The sequence below is a fragment of the Mauremys mutica genome, chromosome 17 (genome assembly GCF_020497125.1).
Source record: "Mauremys mutica isolate MM-2020 ecotype Southern chromosome 17, ASM2049712v1, whole genome shotgun sequence".
NCBI classification, from domain to species: Eukaryota; Metazoa; Chordata; order Testudines; family Geoemydidae; genus Mauremys; species Mauremys mutica.
The window spans coordinates 160,334-185,836 of record NC_059088.1 but is presented as its reverse complement, the minus strand read 5'-3'; the positions used below and the strand labels follow the sequence as shown (position 1 = coordinate 185,836).

General features: G+C 47.2%; 1 protein-coding gene across 1 annotated transcript; it reads right to left on the bottom strand.

The window, feature by feature from the left end:
• Positions 1–5,157: 5,157 nt before the first annotated feature.
• Positions 5,158–20,900, bottom strand: LOC123352179 (adhesion G protein-coupled receptor E3-like). Its single transcript, XM_044991973.1, has 10 exons — positions 20,789–20,900; positions 19,815–20,008; positions 18,822–18,983; positions 18,126–18,320; positions 15,678–15,913; positions 15,008–15,074; positions 14,012–14,103; positions 11,875–12,043; positions 8,894–8,998; positions 5,158–6,292 (listed from the first exon to the last, which is right to left on the bottom strand). Exons 1-10 carry the CDS (start codon positions 20,859–20,861, stop codon positions 6,272–6,274), a joined length of 1,314 nt encoding a protein of 437 aa, XP_044847908.1. The 5' UTR covers positions 20,862–20,900; the 3' UTR covers positions 5,158–6,271.
• Positions 20,901–25,503: the final 4,603 nt, after the last annotated feature.

Here is a 25,503-nt window from a genome sequence, read left to right as displayed (position 1 = left end):
GAAAACTGTGTACTATGAACTGCAATATCCAGCAGGGTGAGAAAAACTGCTTCATCTAGATCAAGGGTCGGCAACCTTTCAGAAGTGCTGTGCCGAGTCTTCATTTATTCACTCTAATTTAAGGTTTCGCGTGCCAGTAATACATCTTCATGTTTTTAGGTGGTCTCTTTCTATAAGTCTATAATATATAACTAAACTATTGTTGTATGTAAAGTAAATAAAGTTTTGTAAATGTTTAAGAAGCTTCATTTAAAATTAAATTAAAATGCCGATCTCCCCAGACCGGTGGCCAGGACCGGGGCAGTGTGAGTGCCACTGAAAATCAGATCGCGTGCCGCCTTCGGCACACGTGCCATAGGTTGTCTATCCCTGATCTAGATGTTGCCTAGTCTAATAGGGTCAAGAGTTCAGATGCGTGCTTATATTTTGTTTTGGTAACTAACTCTGACCTTTTTGCCTATCACTTTTGCCTTTCCTGCTGGGGTAGGAAGTTGTTCTGGGGCTTGGGGCTGACTGTACAGGTTATAGAAAGGGAAACACAGACTCTGTGCCCCGTCTCGATTTCATGCCAGCCCCTTTAGGCCATTCTAGCAGCGTAAAGTGGGTGGAAATGGCTCCCTTTTGTAAATGTCCCATGAGTAAGGGTCCTCGCTAGTTGGCATAGGGGCCCCGCATCCCCCTGCTCCCAGAGTAGAGGGCAAATCAGGGGCATGACCAAAGTACACTGTACTGCATCTCTTCCCTGCTCCCCAGGAGGCTATAGGTTGCAAAGTAAGTTAGAACAACCTCAAGGCTGCTCTAACTTACACCGAGGGCTAGGCACAGCCCTGAATGGCCCTAGAATAGAGGGAACACAACATTTCTTCTGACTTAGCTGCTGCAGGGTCTCTCCCTACAAGCCCTCCTCTGCTCTGGAATGACTCTCACTTCTGGATAGGTCTGAAGTAGAGGTCATGGGGCCCAACTGGGCCAGCCGGACAGGGCTCTAGCACCTGACTACCAGCGTTCCTGGCACTGCCCTAGGCACTGTGTTTGCAGCACTATGCCTCAGAGGACCTGAGATAACACATCACAGAGGATCTTGTGCTCTGTTGCTAGGAGACAGCTGTGGAGACAAAGGACCCTGTCAGGGAGAACAATGGGAAGTTGTGGCGGGGAAGAGAAGAAGCCACATACTATTAATCCCCATCCACCCAGCACGGCGAGGGTTAACACATCATGCAGCACCAATCTCTCTGCTTTATCGCTGCAGCTTTCTGCTGCCTTATCTCCCTGCCAGAGCTCAGTTCACCAACTTGGTTTCCTGCAGCAGCCTCTTCTCATCGCCCTGGTGCAGGATGGTGACACTTCTTGTGAAAGAAACTTCCCCTTTGAAGCCACAAGCCCATGTCTCAGAACAAAGAAACACCCAGGGGTCCCTCGTGGGGGCTAAGGGTGTACCTACATTGCAACCAGAAGGTGTGACCACTGCACTTCTAGCCATATCTGAGCCAACGGTCGAGTCTGTAGCCTACAGGACTAACCTGCTTGCTTGCATATATATAGATCTTTTCTTATAGTTTAAGTACTTGGGTTATTGTAATAGGTTTATAGATTTATATTAAAGTAAGTTTGGCTGTAATGCAAGAGACCTACAGGCCATATCCTGTATGTTAAGCTAAAGCAAAGTTAGCATATCTATATTAAGACCTTTTACTCAGAAAGCAAAGTTGGCCTATAGCTTGTTATCTAAATAGATGAGTACCCACCTCTGTGTCTATGACCTTTTATATAGAGCAATAGAGCAATAGACAATGGAGAATGGCATAGGGGGGTTTTCAGTGTTGTACCCACAGACTTAACAAGTACACCACAAGAAACTGATGTGCGTCCAGAGTTGTGTCTGGGACTGGAGATATTGGCTAGTGTCATTCGCTTGCAAGTATCTGGGAGCAGCTTACATGCCAGTGGCTGTGCGTGAACAGCCCAGGAATGGGGGTGCTCACAGCAGAGCAGGGTAAGGCTGGCTCCAAGAGTCAAGGATTGGAGAGGCCTAGCAGATCAGCGATAAAATAACACCAGAGGGGAACATCACACTATCCCACAACAACCCCCATTCTCTCTTACCACCTCCCCTCCCCTCCCCCCCCCCCCCCAGGACAGCCCTCTCGAGCAACACCTCATTCCTACAACTGCATCCCATTGTACTCACTGCCACAATACCCACCTTCCCACCACACAAACCTCATGGTGCCTATGACCACAGTGCCGGGGCGGGGGGGTGTCACACTGAGATTGCTCAATCAGGGAAAACTACAAAGAATGGGGCAGATGATTCTCCAAATTCGTGGTTATTTCTAATTCTTAGATTCACCAAGCCAGCAACAAAACAGCTTCTACAATACCTTACTGGTTACTCAGAAGCCAAAACACAGTTCCCTTAAAGGAACCCAGCCTTGGGCTCCCACCCAGACAGCCAAGTCAAATATGATGAGGATTACTGAAAATCTTGTTCATTGTATAAAAAGTCCTACCAATCCCAAAGGATCAGACACATTATCCCCCAGGTAAATGAATATCTCAGATCTTACCCAAATACACTCTTACCGCCAATTCTTATTCTAAACTAAGATTTATTGAAAAAGAAAAGAGAGAGTATTAGTTAAAGATTATACATACAGGTATGATTTGAGTTCTTAGGTCAGTTCACACTAGAGATAGTGAGCTTCAGAGTTGCAAAAAGTTCTTTCAGAATTAGTTCCATAAATGTGACCCAGTCTGGAGCTAGGGACCTCAGTCTTCCAACTCAAACCTCCCTTGATGAAGCTTTAGCAGATCTGAGCTAACAGGATCAGGGCTCAAGAGTCCTTTTTATAGTTCTCTAGCAGCCTCTTGACAGCAGGTGAATAATAGGGGAAGCATTGTGGCTTTGAAGTAACTTCCTATTTCCTAAGCATCACCGGTAATTAGCTACATGGATTAGCATAAGGCAACTGTCCATCTTCCGCCACTTACAGGGACCTTATTACATACTTCAAACAGGAAAGAAGACAATGATATTACCACATTCACAGTTCATCTAAATGTTAACATTCCCTTTCGGTCTTTGAATCAATAGAGATAGTGACAGTCAGGAAACATCTGGTTACATTGTTAACCTCTAACAGGATACAGGTAAACATAGACTACTACAATCACTATATTTTTCCAGGGTTCAGAGTAGCAGCCGTGTTAGTCTGTATCCACAAAAAGAATAGAAGTACTTGTGGCACCTTAGAGACTAACAAATTTATTTGAGCATAAGCTTTCGTGGGCTACAGCCCACTTCTTCGGATGCATAGAATGGAACATATATTGAGGAGATATATATACACATACAGAGAGCATGAACAGGTGGGAGTGGTCTTACCAACTCTGAGAGGCCAATTAAGTAAGAGAAAAAAACTTTTGAAGTGGTATCAAGATAACAGTAGAGACAGTTTGATAAGAAGTGTGAGAATACTTACAAGGGGAGATAGATTCAATGTTTGTAATGGCTCAGCCATTCCCAGTCCCTATTCAAGCCTAAGTTGATTGTATCTAGTTTGCATATCAATTCCAGCTCAGCAGTTTCTCGTTGGAGTTTTTGAAGCTTTTCTGTTGCAAAATTGCCACCAGCAAGTCTGTCATTGAATGACCAGACAGGTTAAAGTGTTGTCCTTCTGGTTTTTGAGTGTTATGATTCCTGATGTCAGATTTGTGTCCATTAATTCTTTTGCATAGAGATTGTTCAGTTTGGCCAATGTACATGGCAGAGGGGCATTGCTGGCACATGATGGCATATATCACATTGGTAGATGTGCAGGTGAATGAGCCCCTGATGGTATGGCTGATGTGATTAGGTCCAATGATGATGTCACTTGAATAGATATGTGTACAGCGTTGGCATCGGGCTTTGTTGCAAGGATAGGTTCCTGGGTTAGTGTTTTTGTTCAGTGATGTGTGGTTGCTGGTGAGTATTTGCTTCAGGTTGGTGGCTTGTCTGTAAGCGAGGACAGGTCTGTCTCCCACTTTCACAGATCTTGTATTCCGCACCTGCAACACCCTTTTATACCCCTCTGATGGGTTGGGTCAGAGAGACCCCCTGAGGACAGCCACCTGATGTGCTGAGACTACCTCTGAGCCCGTTTTCCCTGACAGCTTGGGACTTCAGTACCCTGTCTTGTTGAGCTAGACACACTAGCCTGCTACAAACACAGACCCAGGTCTGAACCACGTCCACCAAAAGCTGCAGACTTAACTGAAAACAGCTTAAGAAGTGCTCCTGTCTCTAGCACCCAAATGCCCAGTTCCCAATGGGATCCAAACCCCAAATAAATCGGTTTTTCTCTGTACAAAGCATATACGGGGTAAACTCATACACCCTCTATAACATTGATAGAGAGATATGCACAGCTGTTTGCTCCCCAGGGAATTAATTACTAACTCTGGGTCAATTAATAAGCAAAAAGTGATTTTATTAAGTATAAAAAGTCGGATTTAAGTGGTTCCAAGTAATAACAGACAGAGCAAAGTAAATTACCAAGCGAAATAAAACACACACACACAAATATAAGCCTAATACAGTAGGAAACTAAATGCAGGTAAATCTCACCCTCAGAGATGTTCCAATAAGCTTCTTTAATAGACTAGACTCCTTCCTAGTCTGGGTCCAGCAATCACTCACCCCCCCCCCCCCATAGTTACTGTCCTTTGTTTCAGGTTCTTTCAGGCATCTCTTTGGGATGGAGAGGCTATCTGTTGAGCCAGGTCAAGATAAAATGGAGGAGTTTCCAGGGCCTTTTATATTCTCTCTCTTGTGGGCAGAAACCCCTTTGTTCTCCTGTGCAAAATCACAGCAACAAGATGGACTCTGTAGCCACCGGGGCAAGTCACATGACTACGAATGATTCAGCTTTTTGCAGGCCAATGCCATTGTTTACATGTTAGTTTGACCATCCCCAGGGAAGCTCAGATGTGGATTGGCATCTCCTAAAGTCCATTGCTAGTTAGTGCGCCTAATTACTTGAATGATCCCTTCACACTATGTTGACCAAATCTGCCTTCTGTGCTTCCTACAGCAAACACTTTAAATACAAGCATAGAGCCAACACTCATAACTTCATCCTATTTGTATGCATGCATCATTTTTATATCTGACTATATTCAGTAGATCATAACCTTTGCAGAGATATTTTACATGGCATATCTAGCAGAAAACATATTCCAGTTATGTCATATTTACACTCATAAGCATATTTTTATAAAGCATTATGGGGTGCAAGTCACAACCCCTCAATATTCCCCATAGCAAACACTTCATTTCACCTCTGACTCCTCCTGCACTTTTCCAAAGCTTAACAAATAATACAAATATAATTTTTCACAAACAGAAACAGAGGGAAATTTTAAGAGCAAATTACTGGCTGTACATTCTCCACTCAGCTCTAATAAGAACCTTGGATATTTATAAGGAGCTGTCACATGCGGGGAGCACTTAAATGGAGGTGGATTTTGACTCTCTAATGCAGGTTTGTTTCTGTATTTTGCATCCTTGCAGAGTTCATCTGCACAAATGTCCACCCAGCTGGCAGTAATTTGAGAAGACATGGCCTCATTACAACATTGGCTAAATCCTAGGCGGATGCTAAGCAGTTCCATATTGATCGAGGATCTCACCTGGCTTTTAATGCTGATCAGGTACAGGTACGCCAACCTCACAGTTTTCGATTGCACATCAAGCACAATAGAAAGAAAGAAGCAGAGGGGGCCAGATTCTGCTTGCAGCTATCCTGGTGTGAATCCACTTACCTCAGTAATTCTGGATTTGTATCAGTCAAAACTGAGACGAGAAGCTGGCCCAAGTTCTCCCAGGCTGGGAAATGGCAAGCCTTAGGGTTTTGGGGAAGGACAGCAAAATGAAATCATTGTTTCCACCTTTTATTAACTGGATAGTTTTGCCAATTCTTTGGCTCTCTGCTCCCAATCCCACTCTCACTGAAGTCAATGGAAAAGCTCTTGTTGACTTCAACTGGAGCAGAATCAGGCCCTCATTCAAGACTGCAACCACTTGGGTGAAGTCAAAGGTACTAAAATAATTAAACACATGAACACAGCCCTCTCCTACCCCATACAAGGATAAGCCATAGAGTAGCAGCTATCAGAGGATATCGGAGATAAGCATCTTCCTCTTCTGCGTAAAAAAGGGATTTCTGGTGCTGGGAATGGAGCTGGGCTTTATTTTCCCCCACATGCAGTAGAAGTCTCCACTTTTTCAGGCGGACTTTTCCCATTCCTGGAAAGAAAGCAAAAATGTGATGACATGGTCAAGGCCACCTGAGTGTTTAATGTTGAAAAGGGGGACTCTCTCTGGAAGGCAGTAGATAAAGTTCCTGGATTCTTTCCCTCTAGGGGTGAAGGAACCACTAGAAATTCCTTGCAGTGCTGTCTCCTCACTGGGGCCAGTCCATCTGCACTTGTCATGAATAGGGGGGAAGAGTAGCAATGTTTATGTATGCAGTAGCATAAAATCCCTCCTTGGCAGCTGTACTGGATTGCCTTACCTATAAGGGATTAAGCAGTTCAAATAACCTAGTTGGCACCTGACCAGAAGGACCAATGAGGAAAGAAAATACTTTCAAATCTGGGGGAAAGGATTTGTTCTTTTGTTCTCTTTTGTTGTTCCCTCTCCGGATGGAGGGAGAAGCCAAGCAGGTACAACATCTCCTGAAAATATACCTGAATAATCCATCTAAAAGCACAGAAACTGTGAGTGGGGCAAGGAAATGGTTAGGTTATCTTTTGTTTTGGCTTGTAGGAATTTTTCTATGCTACAGAGGTAGTTTTATTCATGTTTTTGTAACTGGGAATCCTCTGTGTTTTATATCTTTTTATTACCCTGTATAGTTACCTTCCATCCTGATTTTGCAGGTGTGATTTTTTTACTTTTTCTTAATAATAAAGTTCTTCTTTTAAGAACCTGCTTGATTTTCAGTGTCCTGAAGACAAAGGGTCTGGTCTGTGCTCACTTTGCTAACCAATTGGTGGGTAGATTATTCTCAATCCTCCCCAGCAAAGGGGTGAAGGAGCTTGGGGGGATATTTTGGAGGGATACAGATTCCAAGTGATCCTTCCCTGAAAATTTTGTGTAAATCATTTGGTGGTGGCGGCAATACCATCCAAGGACAAAGAAAGGAATTTGTGCTTTGGGGAAGTTTTAACCTAAGCTGGTAGAATATAAGCTTAGAGGGTCTTTCATGAAGGTCCCCACATCTATACCCCAAGGATCAGAGTGGGGGGAACTTTGACAGCACTAATGAAGCTTCAGTCCCAGTCTTGCTCAGAAAACAATCCTGTTCCAGTAATTTTGGTCACAATATTTCAAAAGCCAATGTCTGCCCACCCCACGCTGAGAGAGCCACAGATCTCACAAGAGAACCCAGGGAAGGAAATGTGGAGGGAGGTTGCTATTCAAAATGATTTCTCTGCTGGTCAGAACTGGAACCATGGGCACACGGGATTCCCCCAGGTCTGGTTGTAACAAACACCCAGTAGCTAATACTCCCAATGCTGTTCTCAGCTGGACTACAACAGGGTGCCCTTGTTGCCAAGAAGGCTAACAGCATTTTGGGCTGTATAAGTAGGAGCATTACCAGCAGATCAAGGGACATGATCATTCCCCTCTATTCAGCATTGGTGAGGCCTCATTTGAAGTACTGTGTCCAGTTTTGGGCCCTGCACTACAAGAAGGATATAAAGAACTGGGATTATTTAGTCTGCAGAAGAGAAGAATGAGGGAAGATTTGATAGCTGCTTTCAACTACCTGAAAGGGGGTTCCAAAGAGGATGAATCTAGACTGTTCTCAGTGGTAGCAGATGACAGAACAAGGAGTAATGGTCTCGAGTTGCAGTGAGGGAGCTTTAGGTGGGATATTAGGAAAAACTGTTTCACTAGGAGGGTGGTGAAGCACTGGAATGGGTTACCTAGGGAGGTGGTGGAATCTCCTTCCTTAGAGGTTTTAAAGGTCAGGCTTGACAAAGCCCTGGCTGGGATGATTTAGTTGGGGACTGGTCCTGCTTTGAGCAGGGGGTTGGACTAAATGACCTCCTGAGGTCCCTTCCAACCCTGATATCCTATGATTCTATTGTAAGGTGCCAGTCACTTGGGGGACAAAGCAAGCTACATACTATAATGATAGGCCCACTAGAAAAGCATCATTGGAAAAGGTAGAAAAATATTTATTATTAGATAGATCTAGATATTTAAGGGGAGACAGTGTTGCCTCATGAATAGGGCACTGGCCTGGGACTCGAGACCTGGGCTTGTTCAATTCCCCTCTCTGCAACTGGTTTGGTGGGTGACCACCGATGAGTCGTGCCTCCATGTGCCTCAGTTTCCCTTATGTAAAATGGGAATAATTACACTGACCAACTTTGAGATCTACAGATAAAAAGCGCTATAAGAGAGCTGGGAATTATTCTTATAATTATTCTGATTTATACAAAATAAAAGTGCACCCATTCTATTCTTAAGGTGCCTTAAATAATCACTAACTACAATTCAGTAGTAAAAACCCAGCAGCCTAAAGATAACCAGACAGAAGGAAAATTAAAAATAACCCAGTTTTTCCACAGCACCAGCTTTGATCCCTCAGTCCCGCCAACCCTCTCTCACATACAGCCAGTAGATACAGAAGACACAGCAGGCATCTGTTTATTATCGCTAGAGTAGATGGAGCTAGATATAAAGTAAGTAGGTATTATTGGGATGGCCTATAACAATTCTGGCCATTAGATACAGTAGATAGCTACATAGCAGTGAAGCTGCTGAAACTAGACCCTGTTTGATGGATGTGTCCCCAAGGCCGGTATTGGAGAAGAGATCAGCACCACTTACAGTTCCGATGGTCATGGGGATACCTGACACAGATAGCCCGGATGTCTGAGACTTGGTTCTGGTTTTTTCAATCCTTCTGATCCATCTCTTGTACTCCTCTCTCACCTAGAAAAAATATGGAACACACTCATTGGCTCATGTAACGAATGTCCCATGAGAAGCTCGGATAGTTTTACACCACTCGGTCCTAAATCTGAACAGAGCAAAAGAACTGAAATTCTTGTGACCATCTTCCCCACTGCAAATTCCAACACATAAAGGGAAGGGGGAGGAGCGGCCCTCAATCCCCTAGTTGCAATGAGCCACATTCTGACTTCAAGTATCAGAGGGGTAGCCGTGTTAGTCTGGTTCTGTAGAAGCAGCAAAGAATCCTGTGGCACCTTATAGACTAACAGAAGTTTTGCAGCATGAGCTTTCGTGGGTGAATACCCACTTCTTCGGTGCACTGCTTGCATCCGAAGAAGTGGGTATTCACCCACGAAAGCTCATGCTGCAAAACTTCTGTTAGTCTATAAGGTGCCACAGGATTCTGACTTCAGTCACACCCAGGCAACATCACTGACTTCATCAGGTTACAAAGTCTGGATAGAAATTTAGCTTAGGATATGCAAGTTGATGCAGCTCCCACCAAACTACATGTTGATGGGCTTGTTAAAGGTTTAACCTGGGGAAATTCTATGACCTTCGTTACACAGGTTAGGCCATGTCTACACTACCACCTATGGTCAGCAACATTTATGTCACTCAGGGGTGTGGAAAAAACACACGCCTGAGTGACATCATTTCACTGGTATAAGTGGCAGTGTGCACAGCACTATGTCGGTGGGAGAGCTTCTCCCACCAACATAACTAAAAGAAGTTTACAAGAAGTGGAAGCTTGGACAAATGACCGGAGAGGAGTATATAAATATTGCTCAGGCATGCAGGAGGGAAATCAGGAAGGCCAAATCACAACTGGAGTTGCAGCTAGCAAGGGATGTTAAAAGTAACAAGAAGGGCTTCTACAGATATGTTAGCAACAAGAAGAAGGTCAGGGAAAGTGTGGGCCCCTTACTGAATCAGGGAGGCAACCTTGTGATAGAGGATGTGGAAAAAGCTAATGTACTCAATACTTTTTTTGCCTCTGTCTTCACGAACAAGGTCAGTTCCCAGACTGCTGCACTGGGCAGCACAGCATGGGGAGGAGGTGACCAGACTTCTGTGGAGAAAAAAGTGGTTCAGCGCTATTTAGAAAAGCTGGACGAGCACAAGTCCATGGGGCCAGATGCAGTACATCCGAGGGTGCTCAAGGAGTTGGCGGAAGTGATTGCAGAGCCATTGGCCATTATCTTTGAAAACTCATAGAGATCAGGGGTGGTCCAGGATGACTGGAAAAAGGCTAAGAAAGTGATCAGGAACAGTCAGCATGGATTCACCAAGGGCAAGTCATGCCTGACTAACCTAATTGCCTTCTATGATGAGATAACTGGGTCTGTGGATGAGGGGAAAGCAGTGGACATGTTTTCCTTGACTTTAGCAAGTTTGCAGATGACATATAACTGGGAGGACTGGTAGAGACACTGGAGGGTAGGGATAGGATACAGAGGGACCTAGAAAAAATTAGAGGATAGGGCCAAAATAAATCTAATGAGGTTCAACAAGAACAAGTGCAGAGTCCTGCACTGAGGACAGAGGAATCCCATGCACCACTACAGACTAGGGACCAAGCGGCTAGGCAGCAGTTCTGCAGAAAAGGACCTAGGGGTTACAGTGGACGAGAAGCTGGATATGAGTCAATGGTTTGCCCCTTGTTTCCAAGAAGGCTAACAGCATTTTGGGGTGTGTAAGTAGGCACATTGCTAGCAGATCGAGGGACATGATCATTCCCCTCTATTCTGCATTGGTAAGGCCTCATCTGGAGTACTGTGTCCAGTTTTGGGTCCCACACTATAAGAAGGATGTGGAAAAATTGGAAAGAATCCAGAAGAGGGCAACAAAAATTATTAGAGGGCTGGAGCACATGACTTATGAGGCAATGCTGAGGAAACTGGGATTATTTAGTCTGCAGAAGAGAAGAATGAGGGGGGATTTGATAGCTGCTTTCAACTACCTGAAAAGGGAGTTCCAAAGAGGATGGATCTAGATTGTTCTCAGTGGTACCAGATGACAGAACAAGGAGTAATGGTCTCACGTTGCAGGGGGGAAGGCTTAGGTTGTATATTAGGGGAAAAAAAATTCACTAGGTGGGTGGTGAAGCACTGGAATGGGTTACCTAGGGAGGTGGTGGAATCTCCTTCCTTAGAGGTTTTTAAGATCAGGGTTGACAAAGCCCTGGCTGGGATGATTTAGTTGTGGATTGGCCCTGCTTTGAGCAGGGGGTTGGACTAGATGACCTCCTGAGGTCCTTTCCAACCCTGATATTTTATGATTCTATGATCCTATGAACTACTGCTGCTTGTTGGGGATGGTTTAATTATGTCGACAGGAGAGCTCTCTCCCATTGGCATAGAACAGCTACACGAGAGATCTTACAATGGCGCAACTGCATAGGTACAGCTGTGTCACTGTAAGGTCTCTAGTGTAGATGTAACCCATGTCTGCTTGGTGTGGTGCTCTGTCCCCCTCTAGTGGCACCTAGGTCAGCTAGAGATTAATGAGTCTGTTACAGCCTTAACTAAGAGCTATGTGTCTTTTAGCCCATGCAGTAGAGGCTCATGCATTTAGCTCCTGAGCTCCCAGGTTCGATCCCACCCACCAAGGGCTGTTGGTGTTATATAGACATGGTCCCTCCTGGCCTTAAAAAGATCTGTGACTCTATGAAAGCAGCACAATATAAGCTGCAGGAGAAAAGAGATTGGAGGAGAACGGCTGAATTTCAAAATAGGGAAAGGAGCAACAGCACACAACACCTGAAAAGGGTGAAACCAGGACAAATGTGAACAAAGAAGCTCTGCTGGCTGGACATTAATGGAGCTGAACAGGTAACAGGGCATTGGCTTTACCTGCTGATTGAGGAGACAGTGCACCAGGAAGATGAAGGCTCCCTGCAGGCTGTTGATGATGGTGAATAAATACGCCATGACCGTGGCTGCCGCTTTTGTTTGCAACAGACCAAGACTCCAAGTGCAGCCCAGGATGAAAAGCTGGGCGATGGCTTTAAATGTCAGTAACCTGGAGTAAAGCAGACGGAGAGAACCTTTGTGTAACTTCCTTGGTTTCAGCAGAGTTACAGATTTTACCTAAGATTAATTCATGTATAGATATTTGTATAGCACCCAGCATTGTAACGTCTGACTTAAACCAGTGTTGTGTTCCTAGCTCTGTCACTGGCCTGTGGTGTAACACTGACCATGTCAATTTCCCTCTCTTTCCCCTCACATCCGTTTTGTAGCGCGGGCAGTGAGCATATGACCATGAAGTAATAATAGTGACATAGTAAGAATAAAGGGCAACGGGCTAAGGAATGAGTAGCAAAAACAAAAATACCTGTTCACCGACACCTATAAAATAGCTTAAGCAGTTAGCATGAGTGCAAGGCCTTACAGCCTAAGTAGTAGTAGTTGCTCAATACGTTAGCATAAGTCAGTAAACTAACAGTTATCATAAGTCACAAAATGTTAGAAGGCTTTTTGTTTCTTGTTTTGTAATAATCACTTGTGTTGCAAACTGCTGATGGGTAACTGCAAAAAGACAGTTACTACCAGTTTAAAGTATTTTTAAAAGAGGACATCCACAAATGCCTAACCGCAGGTAACCACAGTAATCCAATTAACATATGTTAATGAGCTTAGCCAAGTTAATATACTAACCTGTAGAATAAGAGCACCCCAACAATATAAAGGTAAAAACCTTAAAATATGGTTTAAAAATATGTGGTTTATATATGCATAAAAAATACAAGAGCCTATAAAACATCTACTCTCAGGAACAGCCATTAAAATTCTCCATTGGCATGCCAAAGACAAACCAAAATCTGTCTCACTCCTTAAAGCTCTCCCCCAAAATAAAGTAGCATATACAGGTAATGTCGCTCTCACACTGGTCGCTCTCACACTGTTATACTGTCCCACTGGTTTAAATTGCTTTATTTAAACTAGTCATTGTGACAATAAAACATTGACAGTTACAGAAGGTCTTTGCTAAGTGCAAGTGTTTTTACTGCTATGCCCACCCTCCTCAAATTGGGTCTCTTCTCACCATTGTGAATTATAAATCCCAGCGACCATGGCCACATGTCCAGCTCTTCCAGAAAACACGGATTTAGCAATTAGATACCAAGAAATCACTGTGCAGTTTTCCTCATGCTGTCTCAGTTGTGTTTAGCAAAAGGCATCAAACTAGGCTGAACAAAACACTAGAAAAAGTGTCCTTCCTGGAGGAGAGAATCCTGCACTGAATGAGGAAAACGGGACTGGATGATCTAACACATCTTGTCCATTGCTGATATGTATAACTTTCTGCTTGACCAAAAGGGCTAAGAGTTCTTACACTAGCCAAAAGAGAAGATGCAGGAGGATCGAACAGAAAGCTCTATACAAGGCAGTCTTGATTATCCATACTTCAGTTATGCCAAACAAGGATTCCCCCAATTTTTTAATTACATTGAAAATTCCCTTGATTTTAGAGGAAGGATGATTTAGTGGTTAGTGCCCTAATCTAGTACTGGGGAAACACAGGTTCAATTCTATGCTCTGCCACAGATTTTGTGTGTGAGCTTGAGCAAGTCACTTAGCCTCTATGTGCCTCAGTTCCCCATCCCTATAATGGAGATAAGAGCCCTGTCCTGCCTCACAGGGTGTTGGAGGATCAATGCATTAAAGATCGTGAAGCGCTCTGAGATCTGTGGGTGAAAAGTGCTACATAAAAGCCAGCATACAAAATCAGGGCCTGGTCCCATGAGGTGCTCAGCACCTCCTAAAAGGTGCTGCGTACCCTCATCTCTGACCTAAGTCAATAGGCACTGAAGGGTCTCAGCTGCTTGCAGGACCAGGTATTCAGTGTTCTGTTCTCCATGACTTTCTGCTACCATGTCCGTTTCACTCTGGTATTTCCTCAGTTTAATTGAGCCAAGAGTGCCTGTAGCAACCCCCCCTGCAGAAGACTAACTGGACCTCTCAGGCAGGTTTAGCGCTTTCCTACCTTGTATTTTTGAGGGTGGAGACATCTGCATTGAGGGAGGAGATTTTGTCTCTCAGGATCCAGAGGGTTGTGATAAAAAATGTTAAATTCATCTGTGGAAACAACACAACAACTCGAGTGGATCAGACCCCAGGTCCATCTAGTCCAGGATTCTGCCTCTGACCGTGGCCAGTACCAAGTGCTTCAGAGGCAGGGATAAGCTCCCCCTATATTAGTTCTCCCCTTGGTCTTGGTAGCTAGAGCTTGATTTAAATCCTGAAGCCTGGGGTTTAATATCCCTTCCAGAACTTTTCTTAGCCCTGATTAGAACAACTCTGGATATTATCCTTGCTCCCCATATAAATGCCCAAATCTCTTTTTGAATCTTGCTAAAATTCTTCATGGCTCTACAGTGCCTAGCACAATGGTACTTTGACCCCGGATGGGAGCCTCTAGCTGCGATTGTCATCTGAATCCTTCCTGCACCACAAGACATCACTTTGAGCACAGATAAGGCTCCGCCATCCCTCTCTCTTCTCAGCTGCTCTGTCTGTCCTCTGTGTTACGTTTCATAAACTTTCCTTCTCTACGTATTGTTGGATCATAGACGGATTCTTTCAGCTGCCCTCTTGTCCATGTTCCTCCGGCTGTCCAGTTTCACACCTGCCATAGCCGAAGCTCTGGTTTCATTCGTAACACCCAGCCCAGACATTTCCATTTTCTCTGCTGGATAACTTTGGAACTAAGGAGGTGCTGAACTCTGACAAACCCCAGCATTTGGTATCAATTTGTTCCACTCCATTGGAAACAAATTGTGTGTGATTTATTAATTATTTATGAATTTACTGTAATACAAATAAAGAAGGTGCCACTGTTACCTTGTCACTTTCCAGAGAGTAAATCCACAGTAGCTAGGCCACAACTCACTCCTTAAGCAAACATCCCAATGTCTGACTCATCTCGCTATCAAAGTCCTTTCCCTGTGGCATAAACATAATTCATCCTAAATATACCCACCACAATAATAAGGCAGACCGGTCCAAGGAAACTCCAGATGAAGCCTCCGTCTATTGTGAGCCAGCAGCTAAAAGGCAAGAAGGAAAAAGGGTAACAAATTATCCCTGGCATTAAAATGAAGTGAATTCTCTCCTTTTGGTTGTCTGAGTTGATCTCTGGGTGGGGTGGGAGATGCAGGGCGAACGCTGCCTGCTTCCCTTTATGACAGTCTCATGGATATCGCTTTCAGAAACTAGTCTTATAAGAACATAAGAACGGTCATAGTGGGTCAGACCAAAGGTCCATCTAGCCCAGTGTCCTGTCTTCCGACAGTGGCCAATGCCAGGTGCCCCAGAGGGAATGAACAGAACAGGGAATCATCAACTGATCCTTCCCGTTGCCCATTCCCAGCTTCTGGCAAACAGAGACTAGGGACACCATCCCTGCCCATCCTAGCTAATAGCCATCAATAGACCTATCCTCCATGAATTTATCTAGTTCTTTTCTAAACCCTGTTATAGTCTTGGCCTTCACAACATCCTCTGGAAAGGAGTTCCACAGGTTGACTGTGCATTGTGTGAAACATGAAGAAACGGGGATTGTCGAATATATTGTCTCTCTGTAATTCAGCCAATGAGTTGAGTGGGTAATGAGATATCTGTTCTCCCCTTGCGATGGGCGCTGCACGTACTGTTCGGAAGTTCCGTAGCCTTTGTGATTCACCGCTGCAGAAATAGCCACCACCAGGGCTGGGAATCCGTACCCGAACGGGTACATGAATCTCTTCTTGAACCGGCCGGCACTGGTGTAATTCACGACCTTCAGGTTCCTGACGGTGAGGAAGAGGTGCAGCCCCTCCAGGAACATCCAGGTGAAACAGGCCAGGAAGAGGTAGTGTAGGAGGCCAGCAATGACAGCACACGCCACCTTGGGGAGACAGAGAGCTCAGCGACTCTGAACATCTAGCTCTCCGAGATAGGGGAAGCGTTAGCAAGGCCAGCTCTAGGCACCAGCGCTCCAAGCATGTGCTTGGGGCGGCACTTTCCAAGGGGTGGCACTCCGGCTCCTTTTTTTTTTTTTTTTTTTTGGCGCTTGGGGCACAAAAAGCTGGGAGCCGGCCCTGAGCAGAGGTGAGCTGCAGCAGTAGAGGGCACGGGGAGGGCCACAGGAAATAACCCTGGGAAGGGCAGAGGAACCGCTCCCCACCCCCAGCTCACCTCCGCTTCTCCCCCCTCCCTCCCAGGCTTGCCACAAAACAGCTTGCCTGGGAAGGAAGGAATAGGAGGGGAAATGTGGCACGCCCGGGGGAGGAGGCGGGGCTGGGGATTTGGAGAAGGGGTTGGAATGGGGCGGGGTTGAGGCAGGGCCGGGGGAACACTGGAAAAATTTTTTGCTTGGAGCGGCAAAAAACTTGGAGCCAGCCCTGAGCATTAGTTATGTGTCCCTTCCAAGCTGGGGAGAAAATGGCATCCAAGACCTGTGAAATATTTAACAACCCCCTAGACCATCTAGGACAACACACTGCATACTGTGGCCATTCAAATTCATCACAGCACCAGGGTAGAACTCAGATCCTCCTGGTCCAAAAGCACTAGCTCCTACCTCATAAACTAAAAGAGAATCTCCATTAGTGGTTAACAATATAGGGCTTATGACACATAGTGAGACAGGCTGCTCTGAGTTCAGTTCTCAATCCTGCCACTGACTTCACATGTGACCTTGGGAAAGTCAATTAATCTCCCTGTGCCTCAGATCCCCAGCTGTAAAATGGGGATAATGGAATTCTGTTCCCCACCCATTGTCTCATCTGCTTAGACCATAAGCTCTTCAGGGTAGCAGTTGTCTCTTGCTCTGTGTGCAGTGCCCAGCACAACGGAGCTCTGATTTCAGTTGGGTCTCGTTGGCTACTATAGTACAAATAAACTACTATAACAGTTGAGGCAGTTCTGACCCTGTCCAATAGAGGGCAGCGCTGTTTCACTCACACCAGATACTAGGTCACAATATTAATTTTTTTTCCGGCAAGAACTCAGGGCGAGGAGTAAACCAAGGAAACACACAGACTGAAACATACGCACTGTCCTCACTCTCTGAGCCAGCTCATAGTCACAGCTAGATGTATTCCACATGTGGGCCAAGGGCATTTTTTAACCTTGGAAAGCTGCATTGGCCCAAATGCGCATCTTCAGCAGTTCGTGGTTGTGAAGTTGATACCCTAAGTGGCTCAGTCCAGGGTCCCTCCTATGGCTGGGGAGTTGAGGCTAAGGGATAATTAAATTCTGGTGCCCGATTCTCATTTTACTGACGCTGGTGTAAATCTGGGGTACCTCCGTTGAGACCAGTGGTGTCAAAGCAGCGTAAGCAAGTTCAGAATACGGACCACTGAATTCATTCTGGGCATTGTGATACCAGGCATGTGAAGGGGCCCAAGGGCAAAACCAATCCACCTTGATTATTAGTGCATCACACAGGTTGTAGCTTGCAGTCTGAATGCATCCTCCATCCCAACCTCCACAAGCTCTCTGTGCCATCCTCCCATTCTCCTCTTCCTCAAGGACTCCCTGTGAATCCCCACATGCCTGGACTCATGCCAGGGGCTGGGTTTCCCCCAACCCCCACCCCACCACTGTCATCTCTCCACATGCCATCATCCCTTATTCGCTGTCCCCTCCATTCTCCTCTGGTAGGTCTCTGTGTGCCCCCCCTTGCTTCCTCTTCCCCCCATGCCAAGGGCTCCATATGTGCCCCATTCCCCCTGTTATTTCATTACAGGGGCACTTAGGGGCCTCAAACGAGTTCAAGGACCCGTCGTGCTCAGCGCTGTACAAAAACGCAGTAAGAGTGTGTTTACGCTATAGCTGGGAGCATGAGTCCCCAGGCAGCAGCCCAGGCTAGCCGCCCACATACAATCATGCCTGACCCTCTGGATACTTAGCTGGCCCAAGCTGCTGAGGCCACACTGCTATTTTGAGTGTGTTAGCTCAAGTGGAGCTAACATGTGTCTGAGCACACTGGGGGGCACCCCCGCCCCAGCTGCAGTGGAGATCCACCTTAGAAGACAGTCCCTGCCCTCAAGAGCTTACGATCTAAATAGACAGGATAGATAAGGGAGGGGGTGGATTTTGCATGATTTCGCTACCTTATTGGTGACGCTCTTCACTGCGGTGAGGAAGAGCAGGTCGGCCAGGAAGAGGCAGAGGCAGAGCTGCAGGTGGAGGGAGGTGCTGACGTTGCGGATGGAGCGGCACAGGAGGAAGGTGAGGATGGCGAGGAAGAGGCAGAGCAGGGAGAGGGTCAGTCCCACGTAGGTGATGATGATCAGTGGGTAACTGTCCTGCAAAAGGAAAAATTAAAGGAAAAGTAAAATTCACATTGGAGAAACAGGGGCTCTGAAATAACCAGATAATTTCCTAGGGCAATCAGATTTCTAGCTCCATTGTTGGAGAACATGGAGGACCCATCTGCTCCCTGCCCCTTTCGCTAGGAAACTCAGAGGACCAACACGTGTGTTGAGTTTGCAGTCCCCAGATGATCTCTGGATCTCGTAATGACTGTAAACTAATTGGAACCAATACCCGGCTGACTCACGCCCCGTGCCACCTATCTGACATCTAACATGCTGACCAAGTGCACCTGATCATGACTTTCCTACTGGCTGGCTCCAGCCATTGTAACTACAGCCAGAGGCATTACTCCTTTCGCGTAAGTGGTGGACGCCTGCATTTTGTGTGTCGAAGGGCTCAGGTTTGTTTTTGCAAACAGCAGCAGTTTCTGTGCGAATGTAACCCCAGCTTGTTACACGTGGACCATGAGCTTAAGCGGACGGTTGAAATACCTTGATCGCATGTGAAGCCATCAGGATGGCAAAGCTGGACAGGTGATTACAGGTGCAGGTGGTGTGAGTGCTGTTTGCATGGAGAAGTCTGCAGCCTTCAGTAGACCAGGTGCCAGTGAGGTTCCAGAAAACACAGATAATCTTGTCTTCTGTTTGCTTTCTCTGAAAACGGAAATTGCAGCACCAGCGTCAGCCTCGTCCTTTAAAGAGCCAAGGGCTAGTTTAGCCCAGACTAAACCAAAGAGAGCCAGAGCTTGGCAGACTGAGCACTGGGATTGTATTCCTAGCTCTGCCATTGACCTGATGTGCAAGCTCTTGAGAAGTCTCTGTGCCTCTGTTTACCCTCCTACCCTTTGTCTCTCTTCTTTGGGACGGGGCCCATATGTTTGTGCAGTGCCTGGTACAATCAGACTCTGATCTCAGTGTGCCTCTATGTGCACTATAATAATGGATATCGGTTTCACACCAGTATAAGTCCATTGATCTGGATTGGGGTAAAGGAGAGCAGAGTCAGACCTCCAAGCTGACACCCCACTGGTACAAGGTATTGCGGTTTACAAGTTCACCTGGGAATTTCAAGGCTTTTTCAAGGCTTTAGGGTGGTATTGGGGGACCCTTAGCATTCAGCCATTTGTAGGGCATCTGTGGTACTGATGGGCAAGGAAGATCATTTTAGCAGGACTGTAGGGGGCATTATGGGTACTGGAGGGCCCAGAGAGCAGGCCGCAGTAGATAGGTGGAAGGTGACCAGAACCTTGGCGAGGGCAGAGAGGAAAAGCCAGATTTTTGGGGAAGATGCAGCATCAAGATTTGGACTCATCTTGGGGGTAGAAAGGGAAACAGAGGGAGTTGAAGATGACCCTCGTTAGTGAGGCCAACTGGAAGAGGACGGCAGTGTTGACAACAGAAGCACAGAGAGAAAACAGTGGGGAAAAGCTCTTAGCCAAGAGGGGCCCCTCTTCCATTTCAAGCAGGGACATGATTGCCAATCACCTGTTTATGCTCCAGGGTGAAGTAGAAAGGTTTGGAGAGGGGTCCGGGTTTCCCAATGGTCCCACTCACTACCTTCGAATTCAGCGTAGTGCTACCCAGTTTGTCATCCTCTCTCAGGTTTTGCTGGTCGATAAAGCTATTGTTCAGGATGGAGTCGAGAGTGGCATACGATATGAAGGCAACGACTCCGGAGCCTGCAGGAGCAAAGATGCAAGAGGTGATACCAGTTCAGCCTGTGTCCTGTCTGACACCGCAACGAGCTGGAAGAGCTCTTGGCTGGTGGGTGCAGCCGAACCAGTGATGAGAAGGACACAAGTACGGAGAGATGGAACAGCTTCCCCACGTTTGCACAGAGTGTTAGTGGCGAAATTGGGACTAGACCCCAGGACTCCTTACTCCCTGCACTGGCCAACGAATAACACTTCCTCCTAGGGGCCCATCAGCCAGCCAGGACTCAGCAGAGCATGTTGCACTCCAGCTCCGCTGCTGCTAGTCCTGGAAAATCCACCCTCATCTTGGTCTCTCCTAACCCTCCAGCCCTGACATGCCCTCTGCACCAGAGAAGCCACAAGGGCACTGCTTAATTTGTGTGAGGACCAGAGCCCCAGCACCTCTAGGCTTGGCAGTTCAGAGCCCCGGCACCTCCGGGCTTGGCAGTTCAGAGCCCCGGCACCTCTGGGCTTGGCAGTTCAGAGCCCCGGCACCTCCGGATTTCCTGCGTCAGTTATGAAAGTAAAAATGTTGCTTGAGTCCTGGCACCTAATTGCTTGAGTCCCAGCCCCACTTTCATTACAAATTACGCACTGCACAGAGGGCTGGTGTAAAGCAACCCAAGACCCCCTGGGGAGTCTGTCAGGGCTGCTTTAAGGTCCCTCTGCAGCCCTGGAAGATCTGGCCTCAGAGCTGGAGCTGTGGAATGGGTTGGAGTGGTTGCATTCCTTCCACTGCCTGTCCAGACAACTCCTGGATGGTACCTTGTTCCCTGGCGTCAACCACTGTCGTGCAGTCAATGCTCATCAACTCGTTTTCAGCGGTCAGTTCGATCATCTTCCCTGCCCGACTGCAGTTATCCGTAACCCGCTGGGCCACGATGGCTGGGGGCGGAAGGACAAGTTCTTCACTGCGCTGCTTTGAAAACTACCCTCCCTTTAGCACAGAGCCTGATTCTCCTCCCACTCCCGTGGCGGCAGGGAGCAACGCTGCAGTAAAACCAGCAGAGCCGAGAGAAGAATCAGGAGCCCGGATTGTCTTTATGTCCTTTGTGCCTTGCACCTAGCACAATGGGGCCCTGCTCCATCATGACTGCAGCTCATAGGCACTACCACAATCCTGCTAGTTGCTGAGATCAGAGCCCTGTTGTGCTGGGCACCATAAGCAAATGGAGCAAGAGACCGCTCCTGCCCCAAACAGCAGGAAGGATTCGTATCCCCATTTTACAGACAGGGAAACATAAGCACCAAGTGATTTGCCAAGGTCCCTCAAAGAACCTGTGTCAGAGGCAGGAACGGCACCCAGCTCTCTTATGCTTTAGCCCAGCACCCTCGCCCCGACGCCACCCTTCATTGCAGAGAGCACCGCGGGTGGCGCTCAGAGCTGTGTGAACGTTTTTCCTTTTTCTTACTCATTGTCTGTCCCGTGATAGTCTGCGTCTCGTTTCCGGGGCTTTTCCGAGCAGTTGCCAAAGCTGCTGATTCTACGCTCTGCAGAAAGATGGTGGCTACCAATGCAACCTCCTCCTTGCTCCCATTAGACTGCTGGGCAGTGGCATTGAAAAGCGAATCGAGAGAAGTGAAGACTTCCTGGGGTTTAAACAGAAGACACCCTGGGTAAAGCAGGGGCTGTCAAACAGTGGCCCACTGGTTAACAAAGAGATGGTCCCATGGATCCACCACATATTCTCCCCATTTACCATCACGGAACATCCCAAGGCAGCTACAACTGCTTACATGGTTGGGTGATGTTAGGGAGGCTTTTAGGGTCCCCTCCCCCTCCACATGCTTCTTATAGTCTGGCCCTCTGCTCCACATGGCTCCCATGGCACCCAGGTACCAGCTCCCATCAAGATACTGACTCGTTCCCTTTGCCCCAAGACATTCATCACCCACTCTTGGCTGGCAGCTGAAATTCCACTCGCTGTTGGCTCCAGTCTACTCTTCTAGAGTTGAAGCAACTAAACCTTGTTTTCAGCTGCTTTTAAAGACTCCCCCCAGGCTTATCTCTGGAAGGAAGTATCTGGAGACCAGTTGCAGCAGCTGGGGACGAGGAGGAGGGACTTTGCCTTGGAGGGAAGGGACTGGCAAATACAGGCGCACAGCGTCTGACCTTCAGCGATACTGACTGGTTTCCATTGCCACATGCAGATTCCAGGGTCTTTGAGGTCTCATTCAGGAAGGTGCAAAATCTGTTGTTTTGTTGGTTTCCCTGTAGGGGAATCATGGAAAAAGGAGTTAATGCTGTAACATTCCTACCTACCTACTGGAGGGTGGAAGATGGGTGTCCATGTCCCTCCGCCTCTCTGTTCCTTTTAACCCACTGTAACTTTCTATCCATCTTCTCTGTCTAGCTCTGGCTATTTCTCCATCCACCCATCTTCTCCATCTCCACCCTTCTCTAGGTACCAGCTCTAGCCCATCCATCATCCCTCTCCATGTCTGTCCATCCATACTACCCAACCCAGAAGCAGCACACACACTGTCTGAGTGAACTACACAAACTCTACACACACAACCCTTACATCCATTCTCTCCCTTTTCCCCTCTTGCCCTGCACACGAAGATGACCCAATTTGGAATCATTCGACACATACGTGCTGGGTGCTGTTGCCGCACAGGCTTTTGAAATCGTCTCCTTGCAGAATCCTGGGCTGGCAGCTGATGAGATTTTCTAGGGAAGGAAGGAGGAAGCCAACATTGGGGCCTCTCTTATAAGGATCAAATCTCTTTGTGATGGGATCAAAGCATCATTACACTTCCGGGCACAGAAATGAAACCCCGCAAAGTCCAGTCGACAGCAGAGCTGATGCTAAAGCTAAAGGGACTGGTTTATGGAGCCCAAGAAGGTGGCACCACTACAGATGCAACTTTCCTTATAACAACAATATGAAAAAATTGCATGGGGGCAGTTAGCTCCCATATGCTACTGCCTACAAACATACACAAACATGCAAGGGCCTAGCTACACCCACACTGGTTTGTGGGCAGTTTCTGAACCACAGACCACAGCACGTGCCACTAGAGGGCTCACAGACCGCTGTTAGCTTCTGGGGCCATCAGGAGCTGATTATATTCCCTGGGTTTCCCAAGGCGGCTTGTAGTGACTGGTACCTGTGCAGTTCAAGGTGTGGGAGTCACCAGGTTTCCAAGAGGTCCCACTGGGGGAAGAATAACCTGGAGAACATTGGCAGGTGAAACTCCCTCGGGTGTTGTTGCATTGGTTGTGAGGGCCACAGACTGGTGGGTCCTGAGAACATTCATTAACATCTAAACAGAAGAATATGGAAACAATTATTCATTAACGTCTATACCAGAAAACATGGAATCTATCATTGTGCAGTCGCCGTGGGGAAGCATGGATATGCCATGTTATGTTTGCTATGCTACAGTAATTACAGTTACACTCTTTGATAGTCCCGTGACTCTGCCCTGGAGAGACCTTAGAGCACAGGTGGGCAAACTACGGCCCGCGGGCCACTTCCGGCAGGCAGGACCCTCCTGCCCGGCCCCTGAGCTCCTGGCCCAGGAGGCTAGCTCCCGGCCCCTCCCCTGCTGTTCCCCCTCCCCCGCAGCCTCAGCTCGCCCCGCCGCCGGCGCAATGCTCTGGGAGGCAGGGCTGCGAGCTCCTGGGGCAGCACAGCTGCAGAGCCTCGGCCTGACCTCGTGCTCCAGGCAGCGCAGTAAGGGGGCAGGGTTGGATAGGGGGTAGAGGAGTAGAGGGCAGAGGAGTTCAGGGTGGTGGTCAGGAGGGCGGGGGTGTGGATAGGTATCAGGGCAGTCAAGAAGGAGGGGGGGTTGAATGGGGCAGCAGGGGGCAGTCAGGGGCAGGGGCTCCAGGGGGGCAGTCAGGAAGGAGAGGGGGGGTTAGATGGGGCAGCAGGGGGCAGTCAGGGGCAGGGGTTCTGGGGGTGGTCAGGGGACAGGGAGAAGGGCTGGTTGGGTGGGGCGGGGGGGCAGGAATGAGAGGAGAGGTTTGATGGCACGATGGGGGGCAGTCAGGGGCGGGGGTTCTGGGGGCAGTCAGGAGACAGGGAGGGGTGGATGGGACAGGAATCCTGGGGGGGGCGTCAGGGGGCGAGAAGCAGGGGGGGTCGGATAGGAGGCGGGGGCCAGGCCATGCCTGGCTGTTTGGGGAGGCACAGCCTTCACTAACCGGCCCTCCACACAATTTTGGAAAACTGTTGCAGCCCTCAAGCCAAAAAGTTTGCCCACCCCTACCCTAGAGTAAAGGCCAATAAAGGCCTTGTTATCTTTATAAACTATATGCTCTAATTCAACCAGGTTTTTGAGCTTAAGGTAGGAATGGCTGGGTGGAATTCTCTAGCCTGTGATATACAGGAGGTCAGATTATATATTATCACAATAGCCTCATATATCTGAATCCACAGAAGAACTGTGTTAACACCCCAGGAGTTCCTGTGAGTCCTTCAGATGGAATCCACTGCCAATACAACAGCAATAGAAATATTGCTCATCACACCAGAAAGTCCATTTTCGTTTTCACGCTGGTCTTTTGAAGGTGCTGTGCAAAGGAACAAACATCTTCAAAAGATGAGCATGGCAAATTAAATTCATAACTCTGCTAGTCACTAAAAATCATGGTCTCAGGCTGGCTCTACAATACAGACCTATATTGGTAAAATACATTGCTCAGGGGTGTGAAAAATCCATACCCCTGAGTGATGTAGTTATACCAACCTAACCCCCCTGTGTAGACAGCGCTACGTTCAGAAGCCAGATTAACATATAGCCTAATTTTTAGCCCTGTTGTAGGCCCTCCATTCCATACTGAAGTAACAGCTGAGCGACGGCAGTGGGGCCATTGGAATTTTTTTGTCTCATTCGATATTGTTATGTACAAATTAATCAAGACTGTGGACTCAATTTATGGTGGTTATGATTTTGTCTTTGTGGGCTAAATAAGTGTTTGTGGGCCCAAGCAATACTGAACTTTGTACACAGCCGGCCTACACTGGACAATAGAAATCATGTCGAAGAAAGGAGGCTGGCAGACATTGAAGGAGGCCAAAGAAAGATGGCAACGACAAGATGCAGTGCTGAAAGGAACTCCTTCTCTCCTAACGTTTTTTTCCTCCTACTAAGTCTGGTGGTGAGGAAGTCCAGGAGAATACCAGTCTAAGTGAACCTGCTGCATCTCTTGTGCCTTCTCTACCTGCAGTCTCACCCCACTTCGAAGACTTTCCCAGTGACAGTAATACAAAAATACCCTTCTCCAGCGATCCAGGCGAGGGGGACATGACTTCTCAAGATCTCATTGCATATTGGACTGAGAAGGGCCCACAGAAATGCCAGGATCTAGATGCTGATTTTTCACTGACAAAGCGAGAGTACCCAGATCAGAACCGTTACCTGACCAAATCAATGTTTGAATATGTGAAGCCTCACAAACAGATTGGCAAGTGAAAATGGCTCATTAGTCACCTTCTAAGAAGAAAGTGAACTTTTTTTTATTGCCG